Below are 23,223 nucleotides of genomic sequence, written 5' to 3' on the forward strand. Positions count from 1 at the left end.
TCCTCAATTAACAGTGCGCGTGATGGCAGGAGCTAATGCAGTACAAATCACATTGGGGTGGCTTTATTAAATTAAAATGTGATACACACGCATATAAAGATGGAATTATTTACAACCCTGATTTGACAGCCAGCAGGTATGGACTGCATCAAGCTGTCAGAGCAGGAGCCATGTCTTCTTCAGTCAAGAACTTGTACTGAAAATGCTGTCATGAGCTCCAGGGTGCAACTCATGGGCATAAGCCCAAGCCCTTAGGGTGTATCTATCTGTTCAAAAAGGAGAGAGCTGTTTGAGTTAACTGTGGCCAGTGTGTAAAATATTCTGAGAGGAGTAAGCGGATATGCACTTGATGCTTAACAGGAGTCAGTTTTATGAACAGAATGGTTTTCAGGTAGCTGAATCAAAACTAAGGCTATTTTGTAAGAATACTTTAGTTCTTAGCATTTGAACAACAAAAGCTGCTGTTGGTTTTTCTTTTTAAGATGCAAGTAGGCTTCCTACCTGACTTAGATAATGCTGAGGCTACCGGATAAACTTTAGTTTCCAAATGATTGTATTCAGATTTGTGTAGTGCCTCTAATCCTGTAGGGAGCTGTTTAAAAAAGTGAGAGATGGAATCTGAGTGAAATAGTTATGCCTGGCAAAACACTTAATCTTTCAGATGAAATAACTTTCTAAATGCTTACTGGTACTCACTTTAACTAAACTATTTCTTCATTTGGCTTAAAGTTCTGGACTGAGTATCCTTTTGCTTCAGTTGTAAATAAGGAAAAGTTGCACTGAAGCTAGCAAGGTTGTAGTGGTTTAAAACTACTGTAAATAAGATCAGAGTTAAGCCAATAATGAGTCTCTTGAGACTAAAACTGTGCTAAACTCTAGACACCTCTGAGCTATGATGCTAGAGACCATTTCTTAAGAGGTCAGGAGTGGCTTCTCAAAGGGCACCTGTTTCCAGTGTGGACTTTAAAACCTGAGCAGATTACAGGGAAAGGTTGTGAACTCTGAGACACAGCTGCCACTGTTGCTTAAACAGAGACTTCTTCCGAAGTGGCAGTTGACTGCAGCTGCTATTTTTTAGTTTAACTACACAAGTTCAGACTTGTTTTAGGCTCTCCAGTCTTTTAGGCCATCTGAGTGTGAAAGTGAATTGCCTGTTATTTTGAAGACTGAACTCTATGCATGCTGGTGTTCCTGCCTCCAATGCTGATACCTGTGGCAAAAATGATCCTATCCCTGGCAGTTGTCAAGGCCAGGTTGGATGGAACTTTGAACAGCCTGGTCTAGTGGAAGGTGTCCCTGCCTGTGGCAGGGGGTTTGGAACTAGGTGATCTTTAAGGTCTTTTCCAACCCAAACCATTCTATGATCATGTCCTTAGCACTTGTAATTTTACCTTTCTTTCCATTCTCCAGGGAAGAAGTAAATGACAAATTACGAGACATGCCAGATGGGACATTCCTGGTGCGTGATGCATCAACCAAGATGCAGGGAGACTACACCCTGACATTACGGTAAGCACTGAGCAGTTGTAGTCCACATAGGAAACCCCTGAGTAGCTAGCTGCTATACCAGTGACAGCAGTGACTGTGTAAAGCTGGCATGGCTCAAGTTGAAAGATGCTCCCAAAGGAACTGCAGATCACAGAATGAACAAATAAATAGCCAGGTCTGGTGGCTGGTTCTGTTCTACGCATTGAATCCTGTCGCTCACCAAATATTACTGTAATGATCTCTGTGTAGATTAGATGGGACTCAGGGAGGAGAGCTACTCAGTAGTGCTTCATAGTTTCAGCATTGCTGAGGTAAAAGGTATTTATAAACTAGGCCTTTGATTAACGGAAGTGTGTTGAATATCAGCACGCAGCTCTGGAGATCTGAACACAGTGTCTTTGTAAAAAGGGGGTTGTAACTGGATGATCTGTAAGGTCCCTTCCAGTCAAAGCCACTCTGTGATTCTATGATATATTGAACTGGAGCCATGTTGCTTTCTTCATTAAAATTATCTGCAAGTGGCAGACTTCCCACAGCTGCCCCAGCTCTGTCTACTGCAGTTAGGCAGCAGACCTCATGTGACTAGCTGCTGGTGCCTTGCCCAGCCTGTCCAGCCACTTCCCTCTGCCAGACTCCCAGAACTGGTTGTTAGAGGCAAACGGGCAAGGTGCATAAGCCACTGCTGCTGTAGCACACCTTTGGGAGTTACTATGATACAGTAGGTATTTGATCTTGCCATGAAATTCTGTTGTCTAATGACAGGTTTGACCCCAAGGGTGTAGTTTAAATTCTACTTTGACTTTGACCTTGAAGTTCACAGCTTGTGCTGTCTAGGTTTGGCATGATTTGGTTAATTTGCTGAATGCAGATGTCTTCGGGAACCAAAATTGAGAGTGCAGAAAGGACAGGATATTGTCTAAATAGTCTGCTGGTTAAAAAAAGGAAGAAATAAGCACTGTATTTTTGGAAACCACTAGAATGTATAAATCTGGATTATGTAAAGTCCTAAACTTACAACCTTCTTGTAATCCTCAAAGGGTTTTGTTTAGGTTTGTGCATCCTGTATTAGCAGCCATAACTCAAAAGACTTGTTAATCACTGTATAAATGTATACTCAGTTGTATACTATTAGTGACCCCAAATTGCAGGAAATAGTGGGTTTGGGTTTTCACATGGCTTCTCTATTTAGCCTTCAGCATACTTCTTTTCCCTTGCAAAACTTCTGGCAATGCTAGGTCTTAAATACCATAAGCTGGCTCCAGAATGAACACATAGGAAGAGATTTACTTTGGGCTTTGCTCCTGTTCAAATAATATCTGATCATAATTCTGTGTGTATTGACTCTTAAACTACCTAATATCTGTTAGTATGTAAAGAATCATTGTGAAGTGTACAATGTCAAAGCCACTCGCCCAGGAATTTCACTGCTGTCTTTGTTAGCAGCCTTAGTGTTGAAGAGGGATAGGAGTAAAACCTCTAAATGGCTGTGCCATTTTACAGGAAGGGTGGCAACAACAAACTGATAAAGATCTACCATCGGGATGGGAAATACGGCTTTTCTGATCCACTGACGTTTAATTCAGTTGTGGAACTGATCAACCATTACCGCAATGAGTCTCTTGCTCAGTATAACCCGAAGCTTGATGTGAAGTTGATGTATCCAGTGTCCCGGTACCAGCAGGTAAGATCTTCATCAGGCCCCCAAAACTATTAGTGCAGACAAGAAGAAAATTGCAAATGTGTGTATAATGTTGTTTTCTGTATGTGAAGCATGATTTAATTTTAACTGAAAAAAGTGAGTTTTCATATTCAAGCTCACATTGCTCATAATAAGGGGTACTCTGATATTTTAACTTCAGATTCTGAGCAATTTATTTTTTCTTTCTCCAATAGGAGTTAGCCATCCTAGAGCTAAACTGTAGTGTGGTTTTGGAAATGCAGTACTTTGGCGTAGTTCTTCATGTCCCATAATTTCAGTTCCTACTGTCTGTAAACTGTGGAACTTCTTGCATGGAGAAAGGGGGATTTTAGATGGAGTGTTTCTGTTGCGTAGAAATCTGATTATAAAAATTATGCTAATGTAAGATGCAAATGTGCATAAGTGGACAAATGAATACTCTGAAGGAAAAGCTGCTTTGCTTGAAGACTTCTTAATGGCTTTTTGTATCACGCAGGATCAGTTGGTGAAAGAAGATAATATAGATGCAGTAGGTAAAAAGCTTCAAGAATACCATGCTCAATATCAGGAGAAGAGTAAAGAGTATGACAAATTGTATGAAGAATATACTAGAACATCACAGGTTGGTTCTACTTTAGCTATCTGTAGAGTCTGTTTCTTGTTGCTTAGAAAGTAAAGAAAATTAGTTTAACCTGTTACAGCTAACAAAGGCAGTCCAAGGTCAGAAAATGCAAGGGAAAAAACTTAGTAAATTGTGGAGTAGAGCAAGGTGGTTTCAGTGAATATTAGTTGTTGTCAGTAGTCCTAGAGATATGGCGTGTGGCAGGAAGAAAGAGGAGCTGAACTTTGTAGTATAAGGTAGAGTGGTGGTGAAGGCCTTTACCTGCAAGCTTTGACTGCAAACTTCTTTCTTGGCTGCCGAGTATTTCCAGCTGTTGTATGCTGTTGTGAGAATTGTAGAGGGGCTTGTCCAGGTTTTTTATAAAGACATGTTCAAATCAGTTACCAGATATTATGAGTTAAGGAAGTGTGAATACAGTATTTGGACTGCTTCTTGTAAAATAAGTAGCTCATACGTGGGGAGGAGGATTGCTGGCAGTTTTCCTGCAAACTAAGATGGAAAATATGACTAAAATATTTGAGGGGTTTGCAGCCTAATGGAGAGCATCATGTGGGGGAGGAGGGTAGACTTACAGGGAGTAAGGCTTTCCAGTACTTCCCTGACTGTGCTTGGATATTTGACTAAATTTAACTGATCAATCATGTTTTGACTTGGGGGTGGGGGAAGTTCATCTCAGTCAATTTTAGGGAGCATAATTGAGTCTTGCACGGTGTATTGCCTCATTCTTGCATGAACAAATGATGGACTCTTTCCTCACATAGGAAATTCAGATGAAGAGGACCGCAATTGAAGCATTTAATGAAACTATTAAGATATTTGAGGAACAGTGCCACTCACAAGAGCGATACAGCAAAGAATACATTGAGCGGTTTCGCAGGGAGGGAAACGACAAAGAAATTGAACGGTAGGGTCTCAAGTTGTACTTGCTTATAAGGAAGAATAAGTGTCCCCACTGGCACTCCTGTGAAATTTTTATTGATATTGTATCATATAAATCACTTAATAAAGTCAGTCTTTTCCCTGAGACCTTCGCCCAAGGTGCCTGGACCTTCAGTAAAGCCCTGTTCTGTTGATGAATTGCATTGTAGACAGATGAGGTGGGAGATGTCTGGATTATTCTCTGTCTTGACTTCAGTAAATCAAGCTATGGTGTTGAGGACCAGGAGAAGATCAGGAAATAATGATTTAATTTGCTTATTCCACTTCTATTTGAATTTGCTCAGAATATAATTCCAGGAAACCTTTACTTGCAAACTGTGAAATGTACATAGATCTGGGAAATTTTATAGGCCATAATCAGTTTTAATCATTTCCAAAGTAGATCAGTATTTAATTGCCACTACTTGTTAGTGGATAGTGGTCATCTAACAGACATTCAGTAAGGGCCTCATTTGAAATTGCCCTTCTATGAAGATAATAGCAGGAAAAGATGTATGTGCCTGGGTCTTTGAAGAGATGCCAGGTATAATGCCTAACTTGACACAGTGTTTTATGAATCATGGTAAGGTAACTTTAAGGAGATTTTCAGACTGAGAACAGTCACCTATAACAATCTTGTTACGTGATTGTAGTGCTGCATTCTGACTAAAGATCAATTAACAGGGGAAATACGTGATTTTCCTGAACTGTACCAAACCTGCAAACTTACCTTGAGTAAAGAAGCAGCATTACTTCCTGGTAGCTCTTGATCAGTAATTGAAGTCTGCATTTGAAGTCTTGCTAGTACTCATACCTATGGTGGGATTGCATAACTGATGCACCAAAAAGTGAATCTGACAGTGAGGGAAGAATCTGTTCTAGCTTACCTTCCTAGAGAAAATTTGTTCCTGCATGTAAATGGAAGGTTCAAACTATGTAAAAAGGTTGCAGGCCTTCTGGCAAGAGGTCTTTTCTGCTGTTCTTACAGTAATTCTCAAGATGAGGCAGTCAATTGCAGGGGTTGCTATTACGGTAGTTTTTGTGATACTGTTATGTAAGTGCTGCTGTTAAGGATAGGTCCTGCTAGACTGGTTTCAACTCTCAAATATTACACTTGTTTGCAGGATCATGATGAACTATGAAAAATTAAAATCACGCCTAGGTGAGATCCATGATAGTAAAATGCGCCTGGAGCAAGATTTGAAGAAACAAGCTCTGGACAACAGGGAGACTGATAAGAAAATGAATAGTATCAAGCCTGACTTAATTCAGCTCCGCAAAATCAGAGATCAGTATCTTGTGTAAGTAAGCTTGACCTGTACCTCAGAAGAGTGTTTCTGATGAACCCGATCAATGACTCTTTCCACTGCGATAATGGGAATTTAATTCTCTTTTCATAACCAAAGTTCTGTGTGTGCTAAGGTACTACAATCTGGCATGGGATGTCTGAGCGATTGATTGGCCTTTTCATGACTTCATTAGAGATTTCAAGAGCCTGCCACAACTAGGTGCACATTCTGTAACTCCTGTAAATAAAACATTTAATATAAATGAGTTATAAATTGAACCTGTGCCTACTAATACAACAGAGGTTAATATCTTTTGTGCTGGGTGTGGCAGCTGTTGCTCATACCCACCCTTGATTTCACTGACACCCCTTTTATCCAGATCCTGAAGTCCTTGGGCTGGAGTCAGTGCACTAGAATTCTGGCAGAAGACAGAGGGGAAACGCTCTCAAAAGGTGGTCTTAGGTTAGAAGAAGCCAATGGCAATACCTATTTTGTGTTTCCAAGAGAAACAGGCAGCTGTCACAACTTGTATTCCACTTCTTTTCTCAACTGCACTGTGCAGAGGCAGTACCTCTTCCTCAGCTCAACAACCCTCTTCTTTCTCCATTAAAGAGGTTACTTCATGGCTTCTTTTTGCTGTGTCCAGTAAAGGAGACATCTCAGAAAATGATGCAAGGAAGTGCTTTTATGGAATCTATGGTCTTTCTTATGGCTTTTGCTGTTGGAGAACTAAGCCCCAGACTCTTTTGTTGTGTTATCTTGTGTCTAAGCTTCAGCTTGCTCAGTAAAAAAACCCCAAGCAACCATGCATGTACTCTAAAGTAATGTATTAATGCTTTCTTCTTCTGGCAGATGGCTCAATCACAAAGGGGTGAGACAGAAGCGAATAAACGACTGGCTGGGGATCAAAAATGAAAATATTGATGAGTAAGTGTCACTATACATACGATTTTACTGAGAAGTGTTCCATTAATAAGTGCTTTCTGTTGTGAGGATCAGTAATACAAAACACGAGTCCTCTCAGTAAAGGACTGTAGAAAAAAGAACTGCAGAAAAAGGGAGAAATTCTTGGGGGGAACTTCGTGATATGAGGCAGCAACTTTGCCGAAACATAGAGGATTAAACAAAGTTGGAACAATCAAGTTTATAGTTGAAGCCTTTAATATCTGTCCATTAGGAGTCTAAACTCCCAGTTTGGGTATGTCCTGGTATTTCTTTAAATAACTTCTGCAGAAATAAATCACTCTTTATTAACTCCTTTACTGACCAGTGGTTAACAAATTCTATTTCTGCTTCAGCACATACTTTGTGAATGAAGAAGATGAAAACCTGCCACATCATGATGAGAAAACTTGGTTTGTGGGAGATCTCAACCGTATCCAAGCAGAAGACTTACTCTGTGGGAAACCTGATGGAGCATTTCTAATTCGTGAGAGTAGCAAGAAAGGGTGTTATGCTTGTTCTGTGGTGTAAGTCTATTTTCCTTCTCATTCTAACTACTCAATTCATAAATCCCTACCACAGCTCTTTATTTTGGAGAACAAAAGCCAGGCATAGCCTAGGCCTACCCATTGGAATGTGTTGAGTGTTTTCAGGAAGACTAGCATTGTAAGAGCTTTGTTGCAAAAAAATGTGCTTTGAATGTGCAGTAACTGTAGTCTCTGCAGTCACCACAGTAGCTAGTACAAAATTCTGAAGTATCCCAACTTGAAGCTCTACAGTCTTACATAAATTAAGGCCAAATTCTCCCATATTCTTCCCTGACGAGGAACGCATGGGAAGAAGGCAAATGGGTCTGCAAAGCTGTAGCGTCTTCTGTTCTCATTTTCAGACATGCCCAACTGCAGATCTTGTCTGCTTAAGGTAACAGTGAAGCTTCAGAGGAGACATTATTTGTGAGCCCTATTTTTTATGACATTCACACAGCCTTGCATTGATTTCTTGTGTTTCTCTTCATTTTATGCTGGTGTAATGGAGGTCAGAAATACTCTGATTCCATTATCTAAAAATCCTTCAAGCCTGCTCTGGAGTGCAAAATGGCTTTCACTGATTTATTTCACATGAAGTTAATTGCTTCTGAAAGCAAGTCCGAGAAATGAATATGTGAAGGTATATGACCTCAAAGTAACTGAAGATTGTAGAATTTGCTATGTTCAAGATACTGTTTGTCACTGCCACTGAAGTGACTCTGCTCATCAGATGGTTTTGCTCGGTTGGTATTGTACCACAAGCTAGGAAAGGGCTGGCATAATGTAACCTGTTCCTACATGTGACTTGGATTATAATAGGCTCCAGTACAGGGATAACATAATACTCAATCTTTCTGGCACATAAGTTTTTTCTAGCAGCTTTGGAAATACTGAGTTGCAGTAACTGCTTTGCCAAGTTAGGGACTCAGTCTTTACGACTTCAGATAATGAACCAACTTGAACTCATGCCATGCTTCACATTAAAAACCTGCACACTGAAGCCTAGTGCTGCATTTCATGAAATACTCTTTAGGCCCTAAGAATCTGTGGGCTTTGGCTGCTTCTCTTAGTGGAAAGGTATCCAGATAAGTTGAGCTCAAAGTCGTGGCTGAGTTTAGGTGCTTATCTTCTTGGTTAAGCTCTTGACTGTTTTTTTTTTCTCCAAGAATCATTTGGAGAGCAATGTGCTAGGAAACTGTACTGCTGGGGTAGAAGAGGCCTCTTATGTGGATTATTATGCAAGAGTGTTTAATCGCATGCCCTGAAGCACTGTTTCTTCACAGACTATATTAATCTCCTCTACTTGCATCTACTGGATCCTCCATTATGTAATTTGGTGACTAGCAGGGTTGCTGTGTTAGTTAATTATTAATAGACTGTCACTTTGGGTTTGTCCTTTGATGTTAAACTCTCCTGTTTCTTTTCTTTGCAGAGCTGATGGAGAAGTGAAACACTGTGTGATCTACAGCACTCCAAGAGGTTACGGGTTTGCAGAACCGTATAACCTGTACAGCACACTTAAGGATTTGGTTCTCCATTACCAGCAGACATCCCTTGTCCAACACAATGATTCCCTAAATGTTAGGCTTGCCTATCCTGTCTACGCACAGATGCCCCCCTCTCTCTGCAGGTAAATTCTGGGGAGGAGGAAAGTGTTGGCTATCTTGGATTCTTTTCTACAATTTTTATTAGAACTTGGAGGGCATTCTTTCTCCTTAGACTGCTTGTTTTGCACAAGAAGTGATTCTGTGAATGTGAATCAAAAAGAGGCCTAGCAGCAACAAGATGACAACTTGGGTGTAGGTGTCCTGGTGCTACCTTAAAAGCTCAGCTGTGCTTTTACACTGATACTTTTGTTTCCTTATGAGGGGAATAAACTCGACACAATGCATACAAAAATACTGGAAGCAAAACATCGTTTTATGGAGATAATTTTTTGCCAGGCACCTTCAGTGGAACCTTCAGTGGAACTTCTGATTGGATTTTGTTTTCTCTTGTTCTTGTAGAGACAATTTGAAGCCTCTGTTTGAGGCATCAGTAATGTCTTTCAGTCTTAAACTCCCAAGAAACTAGGGGGAAACTTGACCACAGCAATTCTTCTCTGTTAATTTTAGCAGCTTCAGTGCGATTCAGCCGAACTTCCGAAAGAGGGCTTGTCTTGAGGTAGCATGGAATTTGGTGAGAGAAGACCAAAGGAATTATGGGAAAGCTTCAGGCTTTTAATTTAAGCAGGAAAATGCTTGTAAAGAAAAGTTGCTTTATTTTTTTGCCAACAGTAACAAAGTTTTGGTTTCAATGGCACTACAGGTCTTCACTTAAAGGAAACGTTTATAACCAAACTGAACACACCAAAACTTTGTTCATTGCTAGATCGAGCACTTACAGGGAAGGTTGCATTAGCATCTGCACATACTCTCTACACCAAAACTTGAAACAAATAAAAGGAAAAGCTAAACATTGTGTGGCTTCAAAACACTAGATTTGTCTGATCTGATGTAATTGCTTACTCTCCTCTTTCTTCACCCCCTTTTCCTCCCATTCCTTAGCTTGGGATTCTGTTTTCAGTTTTTAATGATACTGTGCTTCAGAATGTAAACCAGAATGAAGCTTGCACTCACCTGTTGCAGTTCTTTTGCTGAACAATGACAGACTCTTGTAACACTTGACTTTGGTATAAAGAGGTAGGTGCAATCGAATGCTTCTGGATGGCTTATTGCTCCAAATTCTTTCATGAGGTGTAGTCATTTCCAGTTGCACAGAAGTGAGCATGCTAATTATAGATCTCTTCTAATTTATTGTTTGAAAGCTAGGTTCTGAACTCTCCCACCACTGCAGCCAAGGAAGATTTTACACTGGTGTAATCTAAATTCCCTTGTAGTTATTGGACATGATGCAAAAAACAGGAAGAGAGCTGTACTCCTCAGTTACTGGATGTCTGGTACCATCCTTTGACAAGGGCAGCTGTCAGATACTGGAGGGAGTAGTCCTGGGCTTCGTCAAGTACCACAACCCATCCAATAAATCCCCTCACTTGAAAGTATACAAAGCAGCTTATTTCCATTCCTTAAAGCTTCTAAAATGAAAAAGAGCTAAGTTTGGCAAACTGAGCCACTTGGCATCAGAGCACAACTGGCAAAGTAATTGTTCAGTGTGCAACCTTGAAGGTTACTTTTGTTCCTATTGATGGAAGCAGTTCCTTTGCAATGCACCCATTGTGCAGGACAGGAAGCAGACAGTCATGCAGGTCTGAGAATGCTGCAGACCTATTTCTGACCCTGGGACTGATTTCCTGTCCAAATGTGGTGGGTTTTCTTTTCTGTAGTGCCTGGGCAGCAGTGCTAGGCTTGTTGATGCTTAATGTTTACACTAGAAGTATTATTTCTCTGAATGCCGTGACTTTGCAAGCAGGGAAGTGACAAGGCTGGAGCACTGGCAGCCACTGCAGGAAGGGTAGTCTGGTTGTCTGGTATGCCTGTGAGATGGTTTTTTTTGCACTAATAACCCTGACTCATCCCAGGCACTTTCTAATCAGCCAGATTTGTAATCTTCAGGCAAATAATTCTGTAGATGCCACTTTTCTAATTACACGAAACACTACAAAACTTACCCAAAACTTTGTGCGAGAAGAAGAAAATTCATTCAAGCTGCTTTGTCAAAGTGACCCATGTCCATTTGTGTGCCCTTCTCTACCACTGTCCCAAGAAAAGGAAAACTGAGACACAGCCTTTGCTCTTAGTGAAAATCTTGAATGGATTCCTCAGTGGTATATGGACATGGAAATTTTTCTTTTTAAAGAAACTTGCCCTACCTCTTGGATAATTTGCAGTTCTAATCTGGTAGCTGTAAAGCTGTCATTCTCACACCTCTTATGCATCTCGTGTTCCCTTGGTGCTGGGCTGAGTCCAAATGCCTGATGAGGAAAATCAGTTCAAAGGCACAAATGATAGCCAGGTGCCTCATGCCTGTGGAAAAACCTGTGCAAGAAGAGTGTCTGTTTTCTCTGCCCTTGTGATCTGTCTGGGCTCTCCCCTTATTTGCGGTGTGAACATTTGAGGTTGATGGGGCACTTGTTTCTGATCCCTGCTTTTGTGACACAGACAACCTGGCTGAGGTTTCACATCTGCCCCATTTTTAGGTAGGGTTTGGTTTTGTTTTAAACAAACGCAGGTTTGCTTTCAGGCTCATAAATCCTGGCACACCCTCGCAGCACTGACAGCAGCAGGATAGAAGAGCGGGGCTGTTTGAAGTTCCCCCATTGTGGAATCTAACTGATCCTGTGAGGTCTTGGGCCAGGCTCCGGCCCCATCTCTGCCAAGGTAAATACAGTGTAATTCCATTGGCGTCCGTGAAGGTAGCTTCGTTTTATAGTGGTGTGAGTGAGCTGGGGTTCTTGGCTCCTCACTCTCCAAGAGCTCTCTGCTGATCACAGGTGATGTATTTGCTGTGAATGATGCACTCAGAGCCAATAAGCCATCTTGAAGCATTCTTTGAAATTCTGCTTTGCCCAAGCCTTCAGATCAGGGCTATGGGCAGACTAAGCCCACGTTCCTCCTATTTGGCTCTATTACCCTCAGCAGTTTCTCTGAGGCTGTGTTTTGCCACTGTATCCCTCTGTATTTGGTTTTAGGCATCTGAAGTCCCAGCTGCTCCGATTGCTCCCCTTTGACTCTCGTGCTATTGCACAGATTCTTTCTGCAGCCTTTTTGCACTTGCAGAGCAAGTGGAAATGGGTGTAAAACCAACTGACGTGTGTAGCTGGTGTGATCCATGGGGTAGGGGCTTGATCCTGTTGCACTCATGTGCTCAGCCTACTTCTGTTTGTTCAGTAGTGCTAGAGCTGGGAGAAACCCCATGGCTTCCAGGAGCTGCTCTACACTTGCATGACTGAGAAATCAGAAATAGGCTTGTGAGCTGCAGGATTAGACCCTACTAGGAGAAGCAGCTGCTAAACCTAAAACAAATACAGGAAATACAGATATAAAGGCAACACACAAGAACTCAAGCTCTTTTAAAACAGTAAGATGTGAGAAGGTTTTCATTTTAAGAGTCAAAACATCAGGAGGAAAGGGGAAATAGTCTCACTGTTGTAGCAGCTGTTACCAGACTGCAGTTAGAGGAGTACTGATCTCATTGACCCATATTGTATTAAATATATATGTAGAATTAAGTAACTTTTTGCACAGTGTTAAATGGGGGTGGGGGGTGTTGAAACTCGAATATGCACAGTTTCTTCTAATCTGTTTTGAAGTATATTTGCAGGGATCAGGGGTGATTCAGTATTTTGTATCTGTATGGATGGAAATCAGGTCTACTTCCACAGTTGCCATTGGCCCCATTGCGTCAGCCACCAGTGCCATGTTTCTGAAGTCAGTAAGTTACAGATCTTTTCCCACTAGTTTCCTTCTTGGTTACAAGTAATCTTAGCATGAGAAGAACCAACCTAGAAACAGAGGGGTACCCCAGCAGACACTTCACTGCTATGTGAAGCAATAATATATGATTGTCCACCTTCCGATAACGAAGTGCTCTAGATTTGAGGGTTGTATTTTGGCGTTTCTTTAGTTGTCAGCAGCAGCAGATTGGGTCTCTGCTTTGCACCACTGGTAGTTGCAATCTAGAGTTCTGTCCAGCACTCCCCTCTGTCTTATGCCAAAAATAAAATGCTCTTTCCACACCCATCTCTCTTGTTGTGGCAGATGGTCAAGAAGTTTTCCATTTAATGTGATGGGCCTGATTTTTTTCTCACTGACACTAGTGTAAGCAAGACTTCCACAACCAAAAGCCATTCCCAGGAAAAGAGCTTGTATTTAATCATACCTGAATTCTAGTCACAGCAGGGCAAAACTCAGTTTGTCCTTCACAGAGCCAGGCAACTGTAATAGGGACTGTGGAAATTGATGTTGACACTTAGTGCTGTTTTGGGGAGGACAGGGGAAGGAGGTGGGTCTTGGTTGTCCCAGATCCTGGCCTCTCTGCAGGCTTAGGTGGCACTATGTCTGTAATTGAAGGCTGTGGCCATTCAGAACAGCAGAATTGCTATAGCAGTGTCACACCTTGTAAGTTTGGAAAAGCCCCTTCTTTGGTACTTGAACAATCTTGCTTCTGTTTTTGAATGTCTGTTTATTTTTTACTTTTGTTACACTAACAGGGAATAAAAATCTGAAATGTTAGTGAGTCTTGTATGCTTGCTGCATTGTGCAGACATGAAACAGGTACTGCTGGTGAAGCAGGAGGGTAAGAGACAGGTTCAAAATGCAGTTTTACAAAGCACTATGATGGGTCGGGGGTTGTTTTGTTTAGACCGTATTTAAAATCAAGGTTTTCTTAAGTGTAGTTCCCTTAATGTTGGTTTGCAACCTCTGCTTTTGGAACAGCAAACTCAAAATAACATTCCTGAAGAACAAAGATGCTGTGAGAGGAGGGGGATTAGGCTTGCTCAAATTCAGCTTTAATGAAGAGGAAGGGTCAGCATCCTAAAGCATCCCTCTGGTTGTAGTTTGGTGAAGCAGTAGACAGACCATGAAGCAGGACCTCTGCCTTGAACCACAGAAGAAAGAGGAGATGTCAAAGCAGACCCTTCCCTTTGGAATAATCAGTTGTACGCTCCTTAAATGTGTGTGCAAGGAGATGGTTAGGAAATTAGTAGAAGTCCTTCAGAGTTACTTCTCTTTCTGTATCAGAAGGGAACTTGCATTGCTGATCCCCTCATTTCCCTTGGCACAATGTGTGCAGCCAGAAAGGAACCGAGTTACTAGCCTAGGTAAACATGGGCCTGTTCATGAAGCAGCTCGGCGAGTTAAGTACTGCGTGAGGAGTAGCTTTGGATGGGGTTAGGTGAAGTTTGTCCAACAGTTTTGTGAATCTTGCATTCTGTGGGCAGAAATATTTTCCACCAAATGGCAAGGGGGAAAAAAAAAATCTCTCTTGAAATCTTTTCAGTTCCTTCCTGTTTGTTCCCAGGGGCAGATAGGGAGCTTTAGCTTGGTAACTGTTCGGATCATGACAGTGCTTGAAGCGCTGCTCTTTGGGGCTAGCTCCATACAATTAATGCAGAATTAGCATTTGTTTAAATTGCTATTGGCATAGACTTAATGTATTTTAAGACGAGACTCAGCATTTGTTCTAAAATTTGCCTTTAAAAAGTATCATGTGAGCTTCAGAGGCAAAAAAAACCAAACAACCCACGTGAGAACGGGCCCTTTTTGATTGAAAAAACCACCTCTTTGATCAACCTGTATTAGAGAAAGCAGCTTTAATTTGATGCCCTCCTCCGCCACCTTCCCTTGGGATTGCTCCTGCGAGATCAGCGTTGGCCAACGCTGTACTCAGCAGCGCTGTATCCATGCGCTTTCCAAGTGGTTTTAGCCAAGAGGCTTAGGATTGTTTGGAACGATGATTGCATCCAAAGACAAAAAAAAGGCTCCAAGGGTGAATGCCACCCCCCACCCCCAGCATCGGTCTCATTGCTTCAGGGGAGTTGTAGGATGCTGGGGCCAGCCACAAGCTGCCTCTGGGTCTGCGTTGGCTATGGTGGGGGTTCATGTTTGGTCGGCTGCTTGGGGTTTTGGTCTGTTTTGTTTTCGTGAGTGACTTCTACATCCAGCAAAGATATGTTTGATGAAACCTGTTAATTTTGTATATCTGGCTGTTTATTGCACCACGGGATTGTAATGGTCTGCATCATCTGTGTGTGTGTGCGTGTGCGCGTGTGTATATGTACTGTATGTATATAGATATATGTAAAATATATTCACGTACACATTTATATGCATTAGCTGTAAGTGGCACTGCCCCTTAAAAATAAAACAAAATTCACTGTTAGCACATTCTGCCATGTGTTGAGGCAGAATTGGGTTTGTTTTTTGTCAAATGAAAAGGAGTTTCTTGTGTTCATCTTGCATATGTGCTTCTGAAATGCTGAACTCTGGATTTCCTTGGGTGGGGGTGTCCTACTTTGTTTGTAAACCCCATTGAATTGGGGTGCTACTTGCTGGGACAAAGCATTCAGCTTTGATCCAAGCAAAGGTTTAGCAAAAGAAACCCTCTTGCTCTCATGCACAGCACAGGGAGCATTTGCACGTTTCGGTAGCCCCCCAGATCCCCCTGTCCAGAGCTGATGTGCAATGGGTGGTGTTGGTACGTGTCCCTTTGTGAGTGGACTCTTTGTATAAGGTGTGGTTCAGTGTAAAGCATGAGTGGGTGTTTGATCTTGTATCGAGGGCTGAAATAACAGCACACTCCTTTGTATAACCTTTGCATTAATGTTCCTGCTTTTCTTTGACTTCTATTTTCTTTAAGGGAAACTGCATCTGTTAAGAACCTGCTTCTCCAGAAGCTATCGAATTGGTTTGTTTTCCAGATGAATTCCAGCATGTAACTTTGGTACTCTTGTTTGTTATTTGTGTAAAACCTGTTCTCCTGTCGTTTATGGTGTAGTCAGAAAAAAAAAAAAAGGAAAAAAAAAAGAAAAATAAAAAAAAGGACTTCATGTAGTTTAACTTTTAAAGAAAAGAATCAAACCGCTTCATAAGGAAACCAATTGTATGTTAGTGTTTTCAGACAAGTCATCCTGTAGTTCCTAGCTCAGTAATGCAACACTGTACTTGTCACCAGGTGTGTTACAATTTTGCTGTACTTTCTTTTACTAGATGGTTGGGCTTTTAAATCCCAGACCCTACGCATCCTGGGCCTACTTGCTCTAGATCAAAAACAAAAATGCAATAAAAAGTTGCAATAAAGCACATTGACATGTAATGTTTTTGGAGGATGTACTGACGGCTGTTTCTAATAAATCCAGAGCTGCAGCGTGGCCGGGCTCTCGTGGTGTTAGCTCTGTTTGTGTCTCCTGGCTGTGAGGCCACGAGCACCTTATTTAATAGAGGCTTTAAAGAGTCTTGCAGAGGTCCAACTTGCTGAAAGCAGTAGCTGAAGCAGCCAGGCCCCAAAACCCTCTTGGGGCCAAGGCAAGGGAGAGCTACATGTAGCACATGTGAGCTCCTTAATGGAGCCTTTCCTCTGTTCCTTTTAGAGAGAGCAGGAACCATCAGCAGCATTCTTGCATGCCTCATTGCCTCTGCCACCAGGGAAAGCCATGTTTGGTGATGCTGCTCCTGGTGCTGGGAAGGGGAGGGAGGGCTGGAGCAGCCTTCTGAAGGACCCAGCTCATCTGGATGCATTGCTTTGGAGCCTTGGTTTTGCAGGAGTGTGGGAAATCACAGTTTGGTTTCCCAATAGCGTGGGCACCAGGCACTGGGGCCACTGAGAAGTCAATGAGTTTGTGGGTGGTGGTGCTGATCCTCCTCCTCCCTCCTGTTAGCAGGAGTGTCATAGCATGCTCCCAGTGCTGCAGTGATGTACAGCTGAGCTCTGGGCAGTGCAGCAGCACAGCCCTGGGATTTACTGTCCCAGCCTGTAACCACACATGGGATGCTCAGGGAGGGGGTTTATCCCACATCTCCATGTGCTTGTTCTGCATTTTCCATTTGAGGTCTTGGGAGCTCCTGAGGAGAAGCTCAAGTTGCATAGGGCAGCCTGAGGGTGGGCAGCCCAAGGGCTGGGGCTTGGCCTTGGACAAGCATGAGGACTGGCAAGGGCAAACCGAGGGCCGTTCAGCCCTCAAACTTGGAAGCGGGATGGGATGCTGCACCAGCATCCTTGGACAGTCGGGGCAGGGAAGACCTGGTCTATGCATGGCTTGGCTGGCTGGGGCTGCAAATGGCTCAGTGCTTTTGCAACCCGATGAGTGGACGTTTTCACAGACTGCTGAGCAACGTTCTTCCAACCTGCTGAGTCGACCAGTTACAACAAACTGCTGTGCCAGCGTTTCCTCATCGTGCCAGGTAAGCCTTTTGGCTGCTGAGTCAGCATTCCCCCCATCAGTGACCCGCAGGCCCAGAGCACCAAAAAGGTCTGGAAAGCCACTGGTCATGGTGCTGGGGAGTGGAGGGCATCCAAGTGGACACCGAGAGCTTGCTCAGGCATTGACCTGTATGTTGAGCAAGGAGGATCCCCCATAAAGCACCCCAAGAGCGAGGTGTCCCTGCCCATGGCATGGGGGTTGGAACTTGATGATCTTAAGGTCCTTTCCAACCCTAACTATTCTATGATTCTAAGATCAGATCCACTCTGTCTGCAGGGATGGTGCTCAGTGCTGGAGGGATGTGGCCAGCCCAGATACAGCACCCGCAGGCAGCAGGAGCCATGTGGCTCCCAATGGATATGAGCCATGGGCACTGCAGGTTGATGTCCACCACATCAGCACCCCTGGGTGCCTAAACGGGAGGAGAGTAAAGGGGAAAGATGGGTGAGAAACTGGGAGGATGCTGCAAGGGGACTGGCTCTTTTCTATTATTGTTTAGTTTGTTTCTTTTACTAAAGGCTGATGTGGGATTACAGGAAAGATGTCAGTCACTAACTGGTGAATCGTGTTTCAGGGCTTTGCCAGACAGTTTGTTTCGTTATGAAAACATTACAGCTGGGAGCCGGTGTAGGAAATTTCCAAGCAGCTGTGCTGACTGGATGGAAAGAAAAACACCTCCCAGCTCAGATGTCTGCTCAGAGAAAGGGCAGATCCACGGGGTTTTTCCATCCTCAGCCAGGCCACGGAGCTTCCTGCAAGTCCCCTGGGTTCCCCCATCATGCACAGGACCCTTCCCGGGGGCAGGTGATGTCCTAACAGTCCCAGGCATAGCACGACACAGATGGATAGACAGACAATCCCTGGGATGCTTCCATGGGCTTCCTGTTCCCCCTGGGGCAGGCAGGAGATGGCTGTAGTAGAGATTCATGGGGAGATCTTCCCCATGGGATAAAAATATCCCAACCCATCTCCAAAAGCCCATCCTCTGCCAGCCAAAATGCCTGGATATAAGGCATCGGTGATGGTTCGAAGGCTGGGGGCTTGCTGCAGCACCCAAGCTGCTCCACTTCTTGGCTTCAGCTCTTAAAATAGACTGATTTTAGCCTAACAGTTTAATAGGTACCGTGTTGCTGGGCAGCTGGAGCAGCATAACCACCACGGGTACCTTGAAGTGTCACAGACATTCATAAATACACAGTGAGGCAGTTCAGGTGGGCTGCATGGCACCTTGTTCCTTATAGAAACCACAAGAGCCATGGTGGCCTGGCCCCTCCATTCCTGCCCCAATATGTGGGGTTGGTGCATGGGAGACTCATGTGCCATTAATGAAGCAGCTGAGCATGGCAATGCAGCCAGTGCAGCTGCTGCTCACACCAGTTCCCACCATGATCGGGTCTGGGTGGGTGGAAAGGTGCCTGAGAAGGAGCAGGACCCCAAGGATGCACGAAACAAGGAGGATGGAGGAATATTGTCCATAATCCCTCCCCACAGTTCATGACACATCGCTTTTGTTTCCCTTGGAACATCAAGTCCAAGCTTGGAGCAGGGGGCCAGCAGCTTTCAAGTAAATTGGTGAATTAGGGCTGGCCATGGATTCAGCATCCCTGTTTCAGGGGGAATCTCGTCATCTCACTCGCCAGGTTCCATCCAAACTGGAACAAAACGGGAAAATACAAAATCTGACTCTGGACAATGCTTGCGAGGGGAAAAAACCCAGCACAACAGCTTCATTTCAACAGGTAAAGTCCCACAGCAGCGTTAGCCTTTCTCTACTGACAGAATCCCAATACCCAGAGAGGTTCAAAGGATGAGGTCTCGCTCTGACTGAGATAAACCACTTGACTGGCTACTGTTTTCTCCCTGAATTTTCACCAAATCTTCACTTTCTAACGAGAAAATGTTCTCCCTGGGGCAATTGACTTTGTGGGGAAGCAATGGGTGGGGGACAAGCTGCTGTGGCACCCTTTGCATGACGCCTTTGTGCTCCTTGGGGCAGAGAACAGGGTGGAGAAGGGGAGAAAGGGCTGCAGAGCCTTTCCCTTCCCCATCCTTCCAAACTCAAGCCATTCTCCCAGCCCTGGGGCGGAGAGGAAGGAGGAGGAGGGCAGGCAGCCTCCAGCCCCATTCATCAGGCCCAGCTGGCTCCAATCCCCAGCCCTGATGCAAACCAGAGCAATCCAGGGGCCAGTTCCCAGAAGGGGGATGAGGAGCAGGAAGAGGAGCATTAACTGTCGCAGTGGCCCAGGGGTATCAAAGGCGAGCCCCAGATGGAGCATGTGCCCCTTCATCCCATGGGAGCAGCCAGACTGGCAGATACGCCTCTCCCTGGGCTCCTGCATGGGCTTCTCTGGAGGGAAGCGTGCATGGAGGGATCCCAGCTTTCAGGCTGCTGCCGCAGGTCTTTACCCAGACAAGGCACTCACCAGCCACAAGCAGAACGGGCACCAGAGCGCTTCCCATCCCTTTTCCCTTTCCTCCCGCTTCCAAGGGCAGGGGCTGGATGGGCGCACTGGGAGCAGAGCCGGCCGGCCCGGTGCAGGTGCTGTGAGCGCTCCCGCAGCCGCTCTGCCAAAGGAAACACAAACATCCGACCCAAAGAAAGCACTTTTCATCAGCAGCACAGGTTCCCGTTTCTGCACAGGGCCGGCCTGTTCTGGGCAGCTTTCCCCATGCATGAGCTTCCCAAGCTGGGCTTTGGCCAAAGCCGCCCTTCAGATCCATCAAAACCAGTCAGTGTGACCACGGCGGAGACCTGGGCGGGATTTAAACTGGCCTGATGTGAGGCACTGCGGGGTTAAAGGGGCTGAAGTCATCCTCAAGGTGAGAGCTGGGGATGTGGAACCTCGGGATGCAGGACCTGGAGATGTGGGATCCTGGAGGTTTGAGACCGAGGGGATGTCGGAGCCCCACTTAACTTTATCAAAGAGAACTTTGGCCAAGCCTGGCTGTCCCCAGCCCTGCAGAGAAGAGGAGCCCCCCCCACTTAGAAGCAAATATCGGGGTTGAAATCCCAGGTGCATCTTATGAAATAGGCCGGGATCACAGAAATAGCTAAAAAAAAAGGAAAGAAAACCAAAAAAAGTAACTTTGGCCTCAAGTTTGGGAAGAGGTGTGGAGAAGGCAGGAATCCGGGCGGAAGAGGAGGGGAGCAGGAATGCGAGGGCACTTGGATGCACATCATTCAGTGGGAATAAATAGCTCTGGGTAGCTCATACCTGCCCTCAGGGGTGGGCAGGGAGAGGAGCAGCAGTGATTCCTCATCCTGCCCCTGGGCACCCATCAAAGCTCTGCCCCTGAACCAGAGCTGGGCTGGGCCCCGGCACCTGCCCCTGCCCCTGGAATTCTGCAAGGAGCACCAGGAGGCCGAGGCCCCAGGAACAAAGCAGCTTTTCATGGCAGTGCTTGGCCACAGAAACCGGGGATATTTCTGTGCAAGGGCTTCCAAACAGCTCCTTGCTTTGATCCTGGCCACGGGGCAGGTTCTTGGGGTTTTTCTTTCCTTTTCTCTGTTGCTCTTGGGTCTTTTCATCCTGCTTCAAGGCGTGATGTTTGTGAGTGTTTATAGCCTCCAGGAGAAACTCTTTGCTGCTCCGGGAAGGAAAACCTCTTGCTGGGAGCAAGGTACAGGTGATGGAGGGCTCCAGTGATGGAGGGCTCCAGTGATGGAGGGCTCCAGTGATGGATGGCTCCAGTGGTGGATGGCTCCAGTGATGGAGCGCTCCAGTGATGGAGGGCTCCAGTGATGCCCAGCCCCTTCACCCATCAAACCCCACCTTCATCTGCCCCTGCTGCAAGGATTCTGGGTGCAGCATCACAGTGTGTGAGTCCCACAGCCCCTCTGAGGATGCAGCACCCCTTTTGCACTCAAGGAAGAGAAATCCCTTCCCCCGGGGCTCCTTGCAAGCTCAGCTGTCCATCACCATCATTTTCAGCTCAGAGGCTGGTTTCTGAACCCATCTTGTAAATCCCAGCCTTCCTTGGGGTGGGAAACCCAAAGAGCTCCATGGCTTCTTCCCAAACCATGCCTCTTGCAGAGGAGCTGGGAGCTTGCACACCATCCAGACCCGCCAGATGACAAGGGCACTCATATTCCTCCTTACCAGCCCCAAACCTGATGGATTTCCAACCAGTTTTTATGCCTCTTTAAAGCACTTTAAATGTCATTTAGACATCTCTGTTTAAAATCCACTCTCATACCCCAGATACAGAGGGAGAGGATGGACCCCCCCCCCATCCCCACCGAACCCATGCTCAGATCTGGACTCTCCCCTCCTGCAGCCCTAGGGATGGTTCCCACAAGCCCATACACGGGCACAGCATGGGCTATGTGTGACTCCCCACCAGGGCAGTGCAGGCAGCCCAGCCCTCCCTGCCCACTGCCCACATCCCAGGTATTTTTAGGCAGCAGGAAACACTGCCTCCAGCCTCCAGTGCAGGGACTGGAGGAGATGGGTGGGATGGAGAAATGGAGTCAGCCCTGCATGGTCACCACTGCCCTGGGATTAAAACTACCCTCTCCTTTTATTCTTCCTCCTCATCCTCCTCCTCCCAGCCCTGCTGTAGCCGCCTTCTGGTGGAGGTTGCCTTTGGACAGGTCCCTCTGCCACCATGTGAGGCCTGTGTGCCCTGGGGCCATCTGGAATCCATCACCACTGCACATGGGGACACCCTGTGGGTGCAAAAGGGTGTCCCCCCCTTCCCAGCACAGGGATCCAGTTGAGACCCTGCTGTGCCATTGGCAGTGGCTGGGGAAGGGAAGCAGATGCCCCTCCGCCACCGACGGTGGGAACAGCATCAGGGAACCCCAAACAGCAGCAGCCTATGGGAGCCAGCCCCATGCTGGGGAATGGGGCTTTTCCCCCTGACAAGCGATAGGTTGGCACCTATGAAGCATTGGGCATGGAGGATGCACCTCACCAGCTTCCTTGATGGGAATACCTCACTTGTGCTCACATTGGGAAATGCCATGGACCAGGAGGCTGCAGCAGCCCTGAGGTGGTGGGACATGGGAGAGGGCTGCAGGTGCCACAGGGCATTTTTGGCTCCCCAAACATCCTCAGGCACATCCCTGCATCCCTCCCTGTGAGCCTTAACAGTGTCTGGGGTTCATTCCCCTCTCCCTGAGCAGCAGATGTCCCATCCATCGAACAGAACACAAAGGAGCATCGTCATCCTGTATCCACAGCGCAGTGCCTGCTCTGAAGGTTCTGGTGCTCTTCCCTTGAGCTGTCCACAGGACGGGAAGCAGGATTTGGGGCAGGATGGGCCAGAATGCTCTGAATTTGGGGTATGTCTGCACACGTGTGTGCGTGTCCCTCCCCTGTGCAGGATGGCCCCAGCAGGCAGAACAAGGAGCCATCCCAGCTCTGTTACCTCACACCAGTGCACACTGCTAAACCCAAATGACCTCAAAATCCACGCTTGGTCTCCCAGTCACTGGGATGTCACATCCAGCCCTAGGATGGAACAGGAGTGTCCCATGAGCAGGAGGGGTTCCCCTGGGGGCCAGAAACCAGAAAGCATCTGCCTGCATGGGCAGTCCTGGCCTGGCTCTGGTTTTCCTGGGCAAGAGGAAAACTGGGGTCTCCATCCAGCTGCAGAACATCTGGGTGGGCTGCCTCTGCCCCCCAGCCTGGTCCAGGAGCACGGTGCAGGCAGGCCAGGGGCTTGGCTGCTCCACGGGGCTGCTCCACCACCATTTCCTTGTGCTTCAAGGCTTACATCCCCTTGTAAGGTGAAGTTTTCCTTCCCATGGCCCCATGGCTTTCTGCTGGACAGCATCACATCCAGATGAAGACCTGGGAAAGAGGAGAGAGGGGGAAGTTGTCCTGGCCTGAAGCACTTCGTGGCCAACGCAACCAGGAAGGACAGAGCATGGAGATGAAGGGGCTGGGGGGAAT

At 45.7% G+C, this 23,223-nt stretch overlaps 1 protein-coding gene across 3 annotated transcripts in view; it reads left to right on the top strand.

The window, feature by feature from the left end:
- Nucleotides 1-16,273, top strand: part of PIK3R3 (phosphoinositide-3-kinase regulatory subunit 3) — an 80,206-nt gene extending 63,933 nt beyond the window's left edge. For 2 of the 3 annotated variants that reach the window (XM_061344971.1, XM_061344972.1), the window contains 8 exons: nt 1,411-1,509; nt 2,989-3,169; nt 3,663-3,788; nt 4,550-4,692; nt 5,831-6,007; nt 6,848-6,922; nt 7,294-7,464; nt 8,897-16,273. In XM_061344971.1, coding sequence (XP_061200955.1) covers nt 1,411-1,509; nt 2,989-3,169; nt 3,663-3,788; nt 4,550-4,692; nt 5,831-6,007; nt 6,848-6,922; nt 7,294-7,464; nt 8,897-9,098 — 1,174 coding nt within the window. In that variant the 3' untranslated portion in view covers nt 9,099-16,273. The remainder of the gene's footprint in view (nt 1-1,410; nt 1,510-2,988; nt 3,170-3,662; nt 3,789-4,549; nt 4,693-5,830; nt 6,008-6,847; nt 6,923-7,293; nt 7,465-8,896) is intronic. The other variant, XM_061344973.1, reaches the window with a different exon arrangement.
- Nucleotides 16,274-23,223: the final 6,950 nt, after the last annotated feature.

Source organism: Neopsephotus bourkii, unplaced genomic scaffold, assembly GCF_033783945.1.
Source record: "Neopsephotus bourkii isolate Nb327-2 ecotype Australia unplaced genomic scaffold, CSIRO-AGI_Nbou_v1 NB_234, whole genome shotgun sequence".
In the NCBI taxonomy this organism is placed as follows: Eukaryota; Metazoa; Chordata; class Aves; order Psittaciformes; family Psittacidae; genus Neopsephotus; species Neopsephotus bourkii.